The sequence below is a fragment of the Prionailurus bengalensis genome, chromosome C1 (genome assembly GCF_016509475.1).
Source record: "Prionailurus bengalensis isolate Pbe53 chromosome C1, Fcat_Pben_1.1_paternal_pri, whole genome shotgun sequence".
NCBI classification, from domain to species: domain Eukaryota; kingdom Metazoa; phylum Chordata; class Mammalia; order Carnivora; family Felidae; genus Prionailurus; species Prionailurus bengalensis.
This window is the reverse complement of record NC_057345.1, coordinates 162,499,814-162,512,995: the sequence shown is the minus strand read 5'-3', so window position 1 is coordinate 162,512,995 and position 13,182 is coordinate 162,499,814. Positions and strand designations below refer to the sequence as shown.

Here is a 13,182-nt window from a genome sequence, read left to right as displayed (position 1 = left end):
CCAATATATGTATTTTAGGGATGATGGTACTTTCTAGAAAGGGGCAGTATGACACAGTGGTTGAGTCCTTGGACTAGATCTGCCCCTAAATAGGTGGGGATTCTGGGTAAGGAACTTTACCTCTTCCTTCCTCAGTTTCTCTTGGAGATGATACAGGGATAGTGCTCACTGTGATGGTGGCTTATAACAATTATGTGAGGAGAATGTTTGCAGAGCACTTACCACAGTGTCTGGCAAAGGTATGAAATAATTATTACAAGCATTTCAAATCTGAGCACAGGAAAACTTTGAGCTGAGAAAGACCCAATTTCTGCCAATTCTACTGTCATAATTTCAAGTTCAAGTTTGCCTCAATATATAGCATTATTTAATAATTTACTTGTTAGAAGCAGGTAAAATACATGGGTAAACCCCATTCTCAGATTTTGTTAATTTAAATGGCCAGCGAAGCCTTTGGTCCAATCCTATCTTCCCTGCCAGTTTGCCTCGAAAAGGAAAGAAGAAAAGCATACTTCATTTGTGTGAGAATCCTGTAAATGTGCATGGGGCTTTGGTCTGCTGAGGTCCTGCTTATCCAGAGGGCGAGGCAGTAAAGACACATCACAGCAAGGCGTCATGCAGTGGCCCCTGGCCACAATAGCAGGCATATAGGCGCTCAGACGTGAATGGCTTTCCTCAGTTGAGCAAGTCAACCTCACTTTTGTGCCAGAATCCATCTGGTTGTAAAATGAGGCTAAAAACCAGCATTGCATCTGAATTCTTAAAACAAAAGGTTGACCGGTCTTACGATGAAAGGCTTTTCCTCTACATGTATTTGTTACTTGTGGATAAGGTCATATTTTCACCGTTTTCTCCTGGCAGGGCAGGTACTGAAGCAACGTACTAATTTTAAGTGGTTGTGGAACTGGTGGTCCCTTTCAGATGTGATGGGAAAAGGGAGCTGCTATTTCATCATAAGGTCACTGTCCTGTATTATTCCCGGAGGTTGTAATTGTAATTAGAACACATCTTTCATTTTGTTTGTAAAAGGAAAGGTGAAATGGTCAAGCAGATCTCCCTGATATGCAAAGCCCGGTTTGGAGACAACTTGCAGAGCATCAGTGTCCTCTAGGAACTTATTCTAGTCACGGAAAGGCTTCACCGTTTCTGTGATGATGGGTTTATGAGAACTCAGTTGGGATTTTGAGGATGTCCTTTTTTCTTGGGTTCCACCTTTAAAGGTTAAGGCAATAAGGTCAAGGTCAAGGTCAGTTTTCATGTGGGGAATTGGAATTTCAAATATTTGGGGGAAATGTTTCATAATGCTAGGGTATAGGCTGGCATAACTGGGTAGTTTAGAACTGGACAGTGATTTATTCTAGGATTATTTTATGAAAATTTACAGATGGCTTAAATCTCCTGGGACAGGTATGTGAGCTGGCACATGTTTAATAAGAAGGTAATGATAAAGATGGAATTTCCAGTCTCAGCTCTGTCCTCGCCCCATCTAAGGCTGGTCACACACTTCCTCTTGCTCTCTGTTTCCTGATCAGTGATGACAATATTATACCTTAAGCATCTCACAGAAATGCCAAGGGGATAAATGAGATGACATTTATGAAATAACTTAGCTCTTTAGAACAAAGTACTAAGTAGAAGCTTTAAACATTATATTCAGGAAGTTATTTGCAAATGACCATGGACCTCTTCAAACCTTGCTTTAAAACTCACCCCTTCCAAAAAAGCTTTTCCTGGTTAACCTCATCCATTCCAGTCCTTTTTTTAATTAAAAAAAATTTTTTTTTTAATTTTAGAGAGAGAGAGAGCACCTGAGCTGGAGAGAGGGGTAGAGGGACAGAGAGAGAATCTTAAGCAGGCTCCACACTCAGCACGGAGCCTGCCAGTCACTTCTTTATACTTTTAGCACCATGGCATGACATCCACATTGTACATTTCACTTTTTCATCTGTTATGTTATAACATCATCTGCCCAGCTGCCCACACTAGAAACCTGGCAATATCCTGGCTCCTCTCCCATCCCTACACCATTTCCAGCTGGTGACCCAGTCTGAGCAGTTCCGTCTCGAGGTCCTTGGACTCCTGGCGCTTCCATGGCACTGCCATAGCCTCCTCTCCTTGTTCCCTTTAACCTGGTTGTCTGCATTGCCCGCTAATGGGTCTTTCTCACTTTAGCCTGGTCTCTTTCCGGTTGACCCTCCCCTGTGCTTTTTAGAGATATTTTATTTATTTACTTAAAAAAATTTTTTTTAGGGGCGCCTGGGTGGCGCAGTCGGTTAAGCGTCCGACTTCAACCAGGTCATGATCTCGCAGTCTGTGAGTTCGAGCCCCGCGTCAGGCTCTGGGCTGGTGGCTCAGAGCCTGGAGCCTGTTTCCGATTCTGTGTCTCCCTCTCTCTCTGCCCCTCCCCCGTTCATGCTCTGTCTCTCTCTGTCCCAAAAATAAATAAACGTTGAAAAAAAAATTTTTTTTTTTAAAAAAATTTTTTTTATATTTTATTTTTAGGTAATCTCTACACACAACATGAGGCTTGGACTCACAACTCCAAGATCAAGAGTCGCATGCTCTAACTGAGCCAGCCAGGTGCCCCTGAGAGATCTTTTAAAAACATAAATCTGATCCTATCTACTCCCTGCTTAAAACTTTTCAAACTCCTTAGTTTAGCACCTAACATCGTTCTTTTTCTGGTCACCAGCCACTATTATGGCCTAACTCTCACCACACTCGTCCCCCTGCTTCGTGCTAAGTCCCAGAGGCAGTGATGCTTAAAGTGAGTTGTGCAGTCCCACAGAAATTAGCCTAAAGAAGAGCTCCCTGTGTCTTCCTGGCTTCATACTTCATACATCTTTTGCAGATGCTAGCTATGCCTTTTGCCTTTCATGTCTTCTCCCTGCCTAATAATTCCTAATGGTTTTAAATTTTTAGTTGAAGCATCACTTCTACCAAAAAGACCTTAAGATCCTCTCTGACCCCTCTATGCATCTGCTTTCAATGTGCAGCCAGTGTGCTTCCATTGAATGATGTGCTTGATGTTGTTAAAAAAAAAAAAGGAGTCATTCTGTACTAAAACCATTCACTGATCTTGTCTATTTCTTCCAATCAGCAATGGGTTCCTTGCAAGCCAGGGACTGTACTTTTTGATTTTGTATTCTGACCTTCTAGCAGAGAGCCAGGTCCTCAGTAAACGTCTGCTGAATGCATGGTGTAAATGTATTGAAATTATGGCTGTAGGCATGATCAAGGATCAATAGGCTGTCAAAAGCTGCAGTGACTTTAGGCCTCGTGAAAACCTACGGCTTGAGAAGGCTACACAACCGTGGACAAAACGAAACCACTGTATTTGGTCTCCAGTATCCTTTATACCTTGCAAATGTTTACAGAAGATATTTTTTAGTTTTCCATATTAACAAGTCATTTCTTTGTTAGTTGCAAGTTATTTTCTTGGTTGAGACTAAATTTGACAAGTCTCTCTCAAAAAACATTCTTCCCTCTTCTTTCACCACCTACAAGCCATACGATGGTTTAAACAAAGAGTACTAAGTGCCATGGAGTCGAGGACATCAAAGAGAGCAAATTAAAACATGTGATTTGTTTACCATCACATGGACTTGGGAGTGCCCACGGCCACAGAATCCCAGGGCTAGAAGGGTGCCTGGTTGTTGTTGTAGAGAGGATCTTGCTGCCCCACTTTCTGTAGCTGCTTCTAACAACAGGAATGACTAGACCATGACCCATCACAGGAAGAAGGGAAAGTGCTCGTATATGAGAAACCTTTCACTCAACCAGCTGCTGCTGCTGCTGCTGCTTTTTTTTTTTTTTTTTTTTTTTTTTTTTTTTTAACTCAACCAGCTTCTATGGCAAAACCAGGGAGATAAAGATTTCCATTCAGCAAAAGCACCGATACAGCTGTAGTGGTGCAGGCAGGACACTGTCAGGAGTCCAGAAAGTGTATCTTTTGAAGTGTTTACCCCCTCAAAACCATTTCCAGTCACTCCCAAACACTGGTTTCAGGACTGGCCTGGGGTATGCACAGCATAATTAGGGACAGGCCAGTGGGCTAGCTGAGCCTAGGCTAGCACTCCCAGAGCAACTGGCTATGGGTTGTAAGGAGCTATATTCACAAGGTCTCTTAGCTGCTGCCTCCAAAGAAAGGTACAAACGGTGCCGTAAGTAAGAGCTTCATTCTGGGATCAGAGAGGCCTGCATTCAAAGCCTCATCTCTCTGCTTGCTAGTCAGGTAACCCTTGGGTAAGTTAGTTAACCTTTTCAGAGCCCCAGTTTCCTCACTTGTAAAATAGGGGGAAGTAGCATTTATGTCTCAGTACTGTGTGCCTGGAACACAATATGTGTTCCATTAATATAAGTTATCATTACTGCCTATCTATGGTAATCCAAAGTAACACAAACTTGTTGTGATTCCAGTTCATATGCCCCCTGGGTCAAGTAATTTTGCCACACTCTAAAATTAACATATAGCGAAAGCCTGATTGAATAAGTGTTGGTCAAATGCCCTTCTGCCCTATTTAGAGCTGATACTTTGGGTTTCCATATTGCCTACAGTTCTACTCTCGGTGTTGTTTTACTCTCAGTGTTACAAAACAGAAACAAGAAGATGAGATGCTCGAGGCCCAACAGCATCAACTGTCACTTTGGCATCCTCCCCACCGCCCCCCAATGCTTTGCTGTGAGTTTCCCTGAGGGTTTGGGTAGTCTCACACAGGACTCTTCAGCTGAACAAGAGAGTAAGATTCCAAGACTGGATTACATAGGTGGCTGGCAGCCTTTCTTTTTGTTTCTTTCTTTTTTTCTTTTTATTTTTTTTAATGTTTAGTTTTGAGAGAGAGGGAAAGGGAGAGAAAGAGTGGGGGAGGGGCAGAGAGGGGGACAGAAGACTGGAAGTGGGCTCTGTGCTGACAGCAAGTGAGTTGATGTGGGGCTCAAACTCACGAACTGTGAGATCATGCCCTGACCTGAAGTTGGAACGTTTTTTTTTTTTTTTTCAACGTTTATTTATTTTTGGGACAGAGAGAGACAGAGCATGAACGGGGGAGGGGCAGAGAGAGAGGGAGACACAGAATCGGAAACAGGCTCCAGGCTCTGAGCCATCAGCCCAGAGCCTGACGCGGGGCTCGAACTCACAGACTGCGAGATCGTGACCTGGCTGAAGTCGGACGCTTAACCGACTGCGCCACCCGGGCGCCCCATGAACGTTTAACTGACTGAGCCACCCAGGTGCCCCTGGCAGCCTTTCAAGTAAATTCTATTTTTTAAAGCCCATATACTTTACTTATAATTGAGTTACCTGCTGGTTGGGGATGGGGGGGGGGGGAGGTGTATGAAATCACAGAGTTCCAAGAGAGAAAAATAGTAAATTAGATCGAAATTTATCCAAAAGACTTAATATGTGATTTACCTGTGGGCCAGTTCCTGGTTTCAAGTGAAAACCAAAAACAAGTTCAAGGTTCACGATTTTTTCCTCATTTTCTTTAGGTTCATCTACTGAGTCCTAAAACAGAAAACCAAGCACTATTTACTCTAAATAGTATGTAGTGTCTTTTTTTTAATTTCATATAGAAGAGATGATTTCTCAGTACTAGTGTTTCCATGCTAACCTATTGTTTAATGTTTGATAATTTGGATCAAGCTACAAATGACAATTCTTTAAAGCAAGAGAAATGACATCTTAAGCCTTTGAGAACATCCACATGACTTATCTCATGCACTACAAATTGAATGTCACTGTCTTACATGTTTCACAATGCATCTTGCATTGTACAGTTTTACTCTAGCAATGCACTTAGCACCTGGAGATGCACTATGAGACTTTACTCTGAGAGTTCTTAACACTCAAGATATTTGCAAGCAATTCCCAAAGAAGAACTGTGTACTTGCTAGAACAGATGAAGGTGAAGGGCCAAGAAAAGAAACAAAATGAACCTTCTGGAGTTTAGAGGTGGAAAACCATAGTTAGTGAATGAGAAGAGCTCTGTGTATTAATTGCAAACACATACTGTATAAAAACATGTGCCATATACTTGTAGACTGGATTCAAAATAATAAGTCAAATATAATACGTTATTCAAACAAGACATCTCCTACCCCCTGCACCCAATGCAAGTGATAGATAATCCAGAGCCCTACTATGTGAATTCCTTTAGGGACTTATGTGCTGGACAAAGGTTTCTGGAGACAGGTGGGAGGCCATTGTACTAATCTACAATGCTAGTATTTAACATCCCTGAGTCACTAAGGTGACATGTGTTGTTCTTATCATGAATACACTGTTAATATTTCAACTTGTAGGAATCAAGCATGTTGAATTTATGCACATCCTAAGCTTCACTCAAAGGGCCTTTTGTTAGACAATAATTAAAGTTTGCTTCAAACAACAATTCCCGACATTGGCAAATTTAGGTGTGGATGTAGCAGGTGCATACATCAATAAAGTAGCCCATTCTCGGTGAGAAAAACACCTTACTTACCTTAATCAGTGGTGGGAAGTGAAATAAGTTTAGGTAATCATGAGTTAATTTCTCAATGGCTGACTGTAAAAGCAAAAACAAAAACAAAAAAACATGACTTTATTAATGATCCAATAGTGCCAAGAGAGGATTTAAATTACTGTGCACATATAAAGGCATTCTTTATGTAGCCCATAAAATATCTTGGGGATGTTAATATCCAACATCTATTGAGAATAAAGCTGTTCAGAGTATTCTAGGCAGTTCATAATTATTTAATGGAACAGGCAGATATTTTAAAGATGTTAAGAGTACACAGTAAATAAAACCATTCTTCAAACACTGGTAGAGTATACTGGCGACAAGTTAATGTTGTAGTGTGCAGAATGCAGTTGTCACCCTGAGTAACTGTGGGAAAAACAACAAAGAACATGAATATATCACCAGAGACTTTCATTAAGGCTGAAATCTCACTAAGGGTTTATTGCATGGTAAGGGCTTTACTATGGGTATGTGTCCAATGCTCCCCCTGCCCCCACTGAAGCACAAAGAACTCTTGAAGGATAGGGCAACCATTTAAATTATTTTTTTTTATACTCCTCAGGTATAATCCAGCTTTTCTGTGAACAGAACGTATCACGTAGAGAGTAAGAAAGTGCCAATGTGAGAAAAATTAGATGCATTTTTCAAAGTGAAATGAAAGCTGTTGACACTTGACAATGTAATGAACACTTACGGATGTTCAGCCCCATTCCCTCCGCACGGCCCCTCCACGTGAAGGCTTCCAGGCACAGGGAAGAAGGATGCTCAGACAGGTTTAAAGGGACAACGAAGTGGCAGAGGGGTAGGTAGAAAGACTGTTTAGTTTCATGACCTACCATTTAAGGGTTGAGAGTCTCTTTGAGAAAGTACACAGAGATGATTGTGCTTTCCTTGGTGACAGCAGAGAATGGAGGGCACATTCTCATTGTGTGTGTGTGTGTGTGTGTGTGTGTGTGTGTGTGTGTGTGTGTAACATGCCTGACAAGTACCAGGAAGGCTCCTTTAGTCTGGAGGTATTCACCTGGTGTCCTATCCCCAGAGGCCCAGCTCAAAGCATTATTTGTCCTCATATCCCCACAAATGTTTGCAGGACCTCCCAGAACAAGCCTCCATCATCCTTTTCTCTTAATCCTTCTCTATCATACAAGCTTATTTGTCAGAAATACCCACAACCCGGCTGAGTTAAGAGTGTCACGTGTTGGCTGAGTCTCCCGTGAGTGGCCAGTAACCTAGCTGTGGCTTTGGCAGTTAGGTGGACCGACTGACTTTTGAGACTCACCTCTCTGGGAACTGTCTTTATGCACATATGCATTCTCATCCATGAGTTTCAGGGGAGTCTTGGGTCCCCCCCGATACTGGTCTGCTCTCTGTTTTGGAGCTCAGGGCAGATACTCTGCTTCATGAGCAGAGGACATTGCACTGACCCCACCCCAACCAGCTGCCTCCAGTGAGGGCTTTCCCTTCATGCAGGTGTTTCATGGCTTCTGTGCAGCATTAGACTCTGTTTTTATAAAGCTTTTTAACCTTTGGCTTCTGTAACACCATTCTCTCCTCCTTTTCCTACTTCCTGGGTGGGCATTCCTCTTTTCCTTCTGCCTAGGCTCCTAGGACGTCTCCTTGCCACATGCATCCTTCTTGAAGGCCCATTGTCCGTCAAATAGAGAAAGCTTCCCCACTGGAAGACTGTTTGTGGTCAGGCGTGTACATGCCACTGTGCTTTCCTTCTTTTTATTTATTTATTGAGGTGAAATTCACTGTCATGAAATTAACCATTTTAAAGTGCTGAATCAGCAGCATTTAGTACCTTCGGAGCATTGTGCAGCTAGTACCTCTGTCTGGTTCCGAAACATTTGGGGACCCTGTGCCTAGTAGCAGTCACTCCTGACATTCCCAGCCCCTGACAGCCACGAATCCATTTTCTGTAAGGTGGATTTACCTATCTTCTGGATATTTCATGTAAATGGAATCATACACTAGGTGACCCTTTGGGTCTGGCTTCTTTCATTCTGCGGGATGGTTTTGCGGTTATGCTATGTCACGGCGTGTGTTCACTAGTTTTCCTTCTTGAACCTGCAAATAGATCTGTTACCTGTGGAATCCTTCCCGTCTCTATTCACGTTTTCGTGACACTTAGCTAGGCCTTCTTACTTTGTATCATAACCTCTGAACTGGTCTTTCCAAACCTAGCCTCTCCTTTCTAATCTACTTCACAACTTCCAGAAGCAAAGTTTTCAACATGTCAGTTCTCAAAACTTCGAATACTCCCTGCAGCTGGCCTGAAGCCATGAACTGGCCTGAAGCCACTGCACAGAAGCCATGAAACACCTGCATGAAGGAAAACACCTGCATGAACTGTCCAGGGTCTGGCCTCACCTCCCTTCCACCCTCTGCGGCACGAGGCTTCCACCAGACACAGCCACCTATTGTTCCTTGTAGTGAACCAGTTTTTTTCTGTTCTCTCCTGTTTCCTTCTCTCTGAACTCCTTATTCTGTCTAAATTCATGTTCTTGCCTTTCCTGCGCCTGTGTGCATTCCAAATTCTGTCCTTCTTCAAGATCCAGCTTGGGGACCCTCCCCACTCCATGAAGTTTTCCCGCTGGCCGACCCCCCCCCTCCCCGCCACCGCCCACAGCCCCTCCCAAGCAGAGGCAGTGAATGGTTCCTTTCCTCCCAACTGCCAAGACTCTTTATCATGAGAAGTTGTATGTACATGTTTTCTCTTCTCTGGGGCGTACACTCCTCAAGGGCAGGATTCTTCTTCGTATCTGCACAGGCCCAATCTTGCAGGTAGTAGGCATTCACTGAATTTGTTGAACAATAATAAGTTTGGACGTTGCTTGCCCTAATGATACCAACCAGCATGGAGGGGGCACTGTCTCTTAGGCCCACTCGGGGGTATTTAAATCACTATTGCTCTGTGATTTAAAGCTTGCCACCCTCTTTCCTCCTGACAGCTCCTTAAGGAATGTTGGTCCTTTTTCAAAGACAGAAGAGGGAAAGGGAGGTCGGAGCATCTTACTTGTCATCTGCCAAATAGGACAGGATTTACCACATTGCTCTGTTGGAAACTTGAAACTTCTCTGCACTAGAGAAAATAATTTTTCCCATCGCAGCCCATCTGAGCCAGCTTAGCTTTTCAGGATGGATGTGCCCACACCCAGAGGTCGAGATTAAATTACTTGCCAGCCTCTGAGATGTATGTTTATGAATGAGGTTTCCTGCCCTATTCTCAGAGGGAGAAGATGGTGAGGTTAAGGCTAAGCCATCATCCAACAGGTGCTCGGGCTGTAAGGACAGTCCTTGCATGGGCCCAGGGCTCGCCGAACGGAAGTAGATGGGTTCTCTTTGGACCTCAGAGGGGATTTCCTTAGGAAAAAGCCACACTGGTGGCTTTAACTGAAGTAAAGGGAAAAGCAGTTGACGTGTTAGTAGAGACTTTGTGAGATAGGGTTTGGCTAGGAAACTGCTTTTTCTACCTTTCCTTCTTTGACTTCTCTTCTTTCTAACCTATGCCCACCCCTCCATCCACCCACAATGGGGTTGAGAAGGTCCGGGGAACAAACTGATTTTATCCTAAAATCTCTCTTGAAACACGCCTCTAGTAACAGCATCCACACAGATGCCAGCAATTACTTGGTTTGGGTAACTAAAAAACAAGACAAACAGATCTGGTTGCTAAACTACCAAAAAAAGAAAAGAAAAGAAAAGCAACAGCACCAATAACAGGTTTAGCTTTTAAAGTGTTCAAGACTTCAGTCTGGGGGACATGTTAGGATTTCCTGAGAAAATGAAGGATTAGAATACACACGTGGTGTGTCCGTTCCGGGTCAAAATTACAAACCCTGCAAACTGAACACACATTCCCGTGAGGTTAGGTACTACAGTGGCTTAGCTTTCACTCTGCACAGGCCCAGCATCCTTAGGGATTCCTAATGGGCAGCCAGCCTCTCTGGCCTTTAAGGGAATCACCAGCTGTCTCCCCGGGTGGACGGCGGGTCTGCAGGCACCGGACAAACACGTTTCCAGGGCCTCCCGGCCCACTAAGCTGCCTCTCACACCACAGCCTTGCCACTGGCGGTGCCTTCCCTTTCAGAACACCTCCTCCCCTGTATCCCCTTCCCCTGGTTCACACCTGCTTGTCTTTAGGCTCTCAGCTCCTTCACAACTTCTTTGCAAAAGACTTTCCTCATCTCAACCTCACTTCTCCTTTGTGGCATTTCCTACAGCTGTCTTTTTATCACGATTGCATGATCAATCCCTGTCTTCTCCACTGAACTGGGGACTTCCTGAGGGCATGGAGTGATATTCAAGTGTATCTAGGTGACTTCTGCTGTGCTGGGTTGGATTATGAGGAGGGAGTGGGGGTCCCATGGGAGCAGAGGCTAATTATCAGCTGGTATGGGAGTATGTCAGCACCGTAACAGCCGATTGCACTCGCGTGTGTATCCTCAGCCTCTGACATGACACAAGGTCTGCTACATAGTAGGTGCTCAGTAAAGATTGTCAACCAACTGTCCTCCCTCTCTGAGGTACCTTCAGGTGGATGATGTGCCCCTTGGAGACAATGCCCATGTCCTTCAAGTCTTCTTCCTCCAGAAGAAGCAGTCGCTTTCCTGTAATGTTGTTTTCCTTAAACAAGCTTGCATATATGCTCATCTCTTCGGAAGAGTCCCCTGAAGGAAGGGATTAGAAGGCAGAACAAAATGAGATGAAACCATGCCCTGAGCAAAGTTAACTGCATGAATTAAGAAGGTAAGTTATTCTACTTGCCTTTTCTGACGAGCTGCTGAACCCAAAAATACTGTGAAAGAGAGGACACATATGGATTTGAAGATTCACACACGGTCAGTGGCCTGACTTCACAGTAAAACACACTTTTCGATAGATTAAAATATCTGTAGTTTTGCAATGTAAGTTTTGGCTCAACCACCAAGGTAAAATGAAAGACATTCTCTTTATGGATTTAAAACATCAAGCTCTCAAATTGGAGATACCCCTCCCTGTGGACATCTTGGGATACTTGAGGAAATGTGGGTTTTGCTTTTTATTTGGGAGATTTAAAAAAAGCCTTCAAGAAGGTTCTTAACTTATAATGACTTTTCTCTTTATGTGCTGGTCATCCCCGGAGCTACTGAGGGGTACTGGTTTACCCAGGAATTGTATGGGGAGCAGGGACCACACGGCAGTGGACAGAGAAGTGGGCAGAATATGCTATGTCTTAGGCCTGGTCAGGAAGTAGCTCTGTGGCCCAAGACAAGTTAAAGCACAGAGCTTCCTGTATAGAATGAAGTTGGACCCAGTGACCCTCCGTCCTTGAATATCACTTGGCACGTGTTTACTGGTAGCCTCTCACATAGAAGGGAGGCCAGACCCAGTCCCAGCAATTCTCTGGGGGGCCCTTGACCCTGGGATTTTATTTACATGGCTTGAAAACCACTCGACCTCAGAGCAAAGACTAAAAATAACTGTTAGAGCTCAGTGCTTTTTAAAAAATTTCTTCTCAAATGAGATGGGCCAACTTTCCAGCTGGGGATAAAGGGATTATATCCAGACCCATGAATAGATCCTAAGTTCTTTTTCCTTGTTAACAATCCGGGCTGGTGGGAACTTTACCAACAACGAGGCCCAGTGAATGGGAAGAAGTAGAGGCAAGTGGTGCCAAGTTTCCTCACCCTATAGAAGCCAAAGAGGTTAGCTAATGTTGAAAGCAATTTTACTTCACCAGAGCATGGTGGGCAGGGAGGAAAATGCCCCAGTCCAGAAACCAGGTTGAGGTAGGTAAACAGACCTTCCTAAGAGTTTCTAGCAGTGAATTTGTACACTGTGGCATCTGGTCTGTTCTCTGGGGTGAGGGCTTGCTAAGGCTGGCATTACAGCTGTTTTTCTTTTTCATTTAATGGGACTTGAGCCTATAAAATGGACCTGGACAAGTATAAGCCCCTGAGGTCTCTGATCAAGAATTCTCCAGACTTTGCACTAAAGAAGCAAATACAGAGACGCAACAGGCTAAGAAGGATTGTTCCTTAGGGTCTCTACCCAAGTGTAAGGTATAGAACTTCCTCTGGACTTAAGTAATCTGTCCTCCTCCTCTGGCTGCAGCTGCAGAGGATGTCTGGGAGCTTGCATCCATTCTTCCTGGGAAAGGCCAGAGGACAGATGCACCTGTCACTTTCAAACAGGCCTAAGGTAGGAAGGAAACCCAGTTCAGCGGAATCCCAGTCTAGAGCTGCCTTTCCCAGATCTTTCTCCACTGTGGTTCCAGTCCATCCCTGGTGTTTTAGGAAAACTTAAGATCAAACTGTTTTCACGTTTGTTCATTTGGTATCCTGGATCACTCCTTTAACTTTGCCATTGGTATTCATTATAGTATTCTGGAATACCTTTCAGAGCAAATAGGGAGGTGGAATCCTCTTGTAAGATTTGAAGAGATACTTGCCTTGCTCTTGAGGCCTTATTTTAAATCATTACTGCATTAAAAATAGAAAAACAAGGAATTTGTCAACTTCTCCTAGTTAGATTTTCTTAAGGCCCCGACCCCTCCAGCTGCATCTGTAACTTGTGGACCAATGTCTGAAATACCTGCCCAGGTCAAAGGAGGCATTAACAGAAGCCGCTTACCACGTCATCTTCAGTCCATGAGCCAATCTCAAAGGAAGGCAGCAGCTGCATGGGAAATACGAAT

General features: G+C 43.9%; 1 protein-coding gene across 5 annotated transcripts in view; it reads right to left on the bottom strand.

Moving 5' to 3' along the window:
* MAP3K20 (mitogen-activated protein kinase kinase kinase 20) overlaps positions 1-13,182 on the bottom strand; it is a 186,523-nt gene that overhangs the window by 22,344 nt on the left and 150,997 nt on the right. For all 5 annotated transcript variants that reach the window (XM_043577065.1, XM_043577063.1, XM_043577067.1 and 2 more), the window contains exons 12-16: positions 13,119-13,163; positions 11,271-11,301; positions 11,034-11,173; positions 6,480-6,542; positions 5,411-5,503 (exon numbers count right to left, since the gene is read on the bottom strand). In XM_043577065.1, the coding sequence (XP_043433000.1) occupies positions 5,411-5,503; positions 6,480-6,542; positions 11,034-11,173; positions 11,271-11,301; positions 13,119-13,163 (372 nt within the window). The remainder of the gene's footprint in view (positions 1-5,410; positions 5,504-6,479; positions 6,543-11,033; positions 11,174-11,270; positions 11,302-13,118; positions 13,164-13,182) is intronic.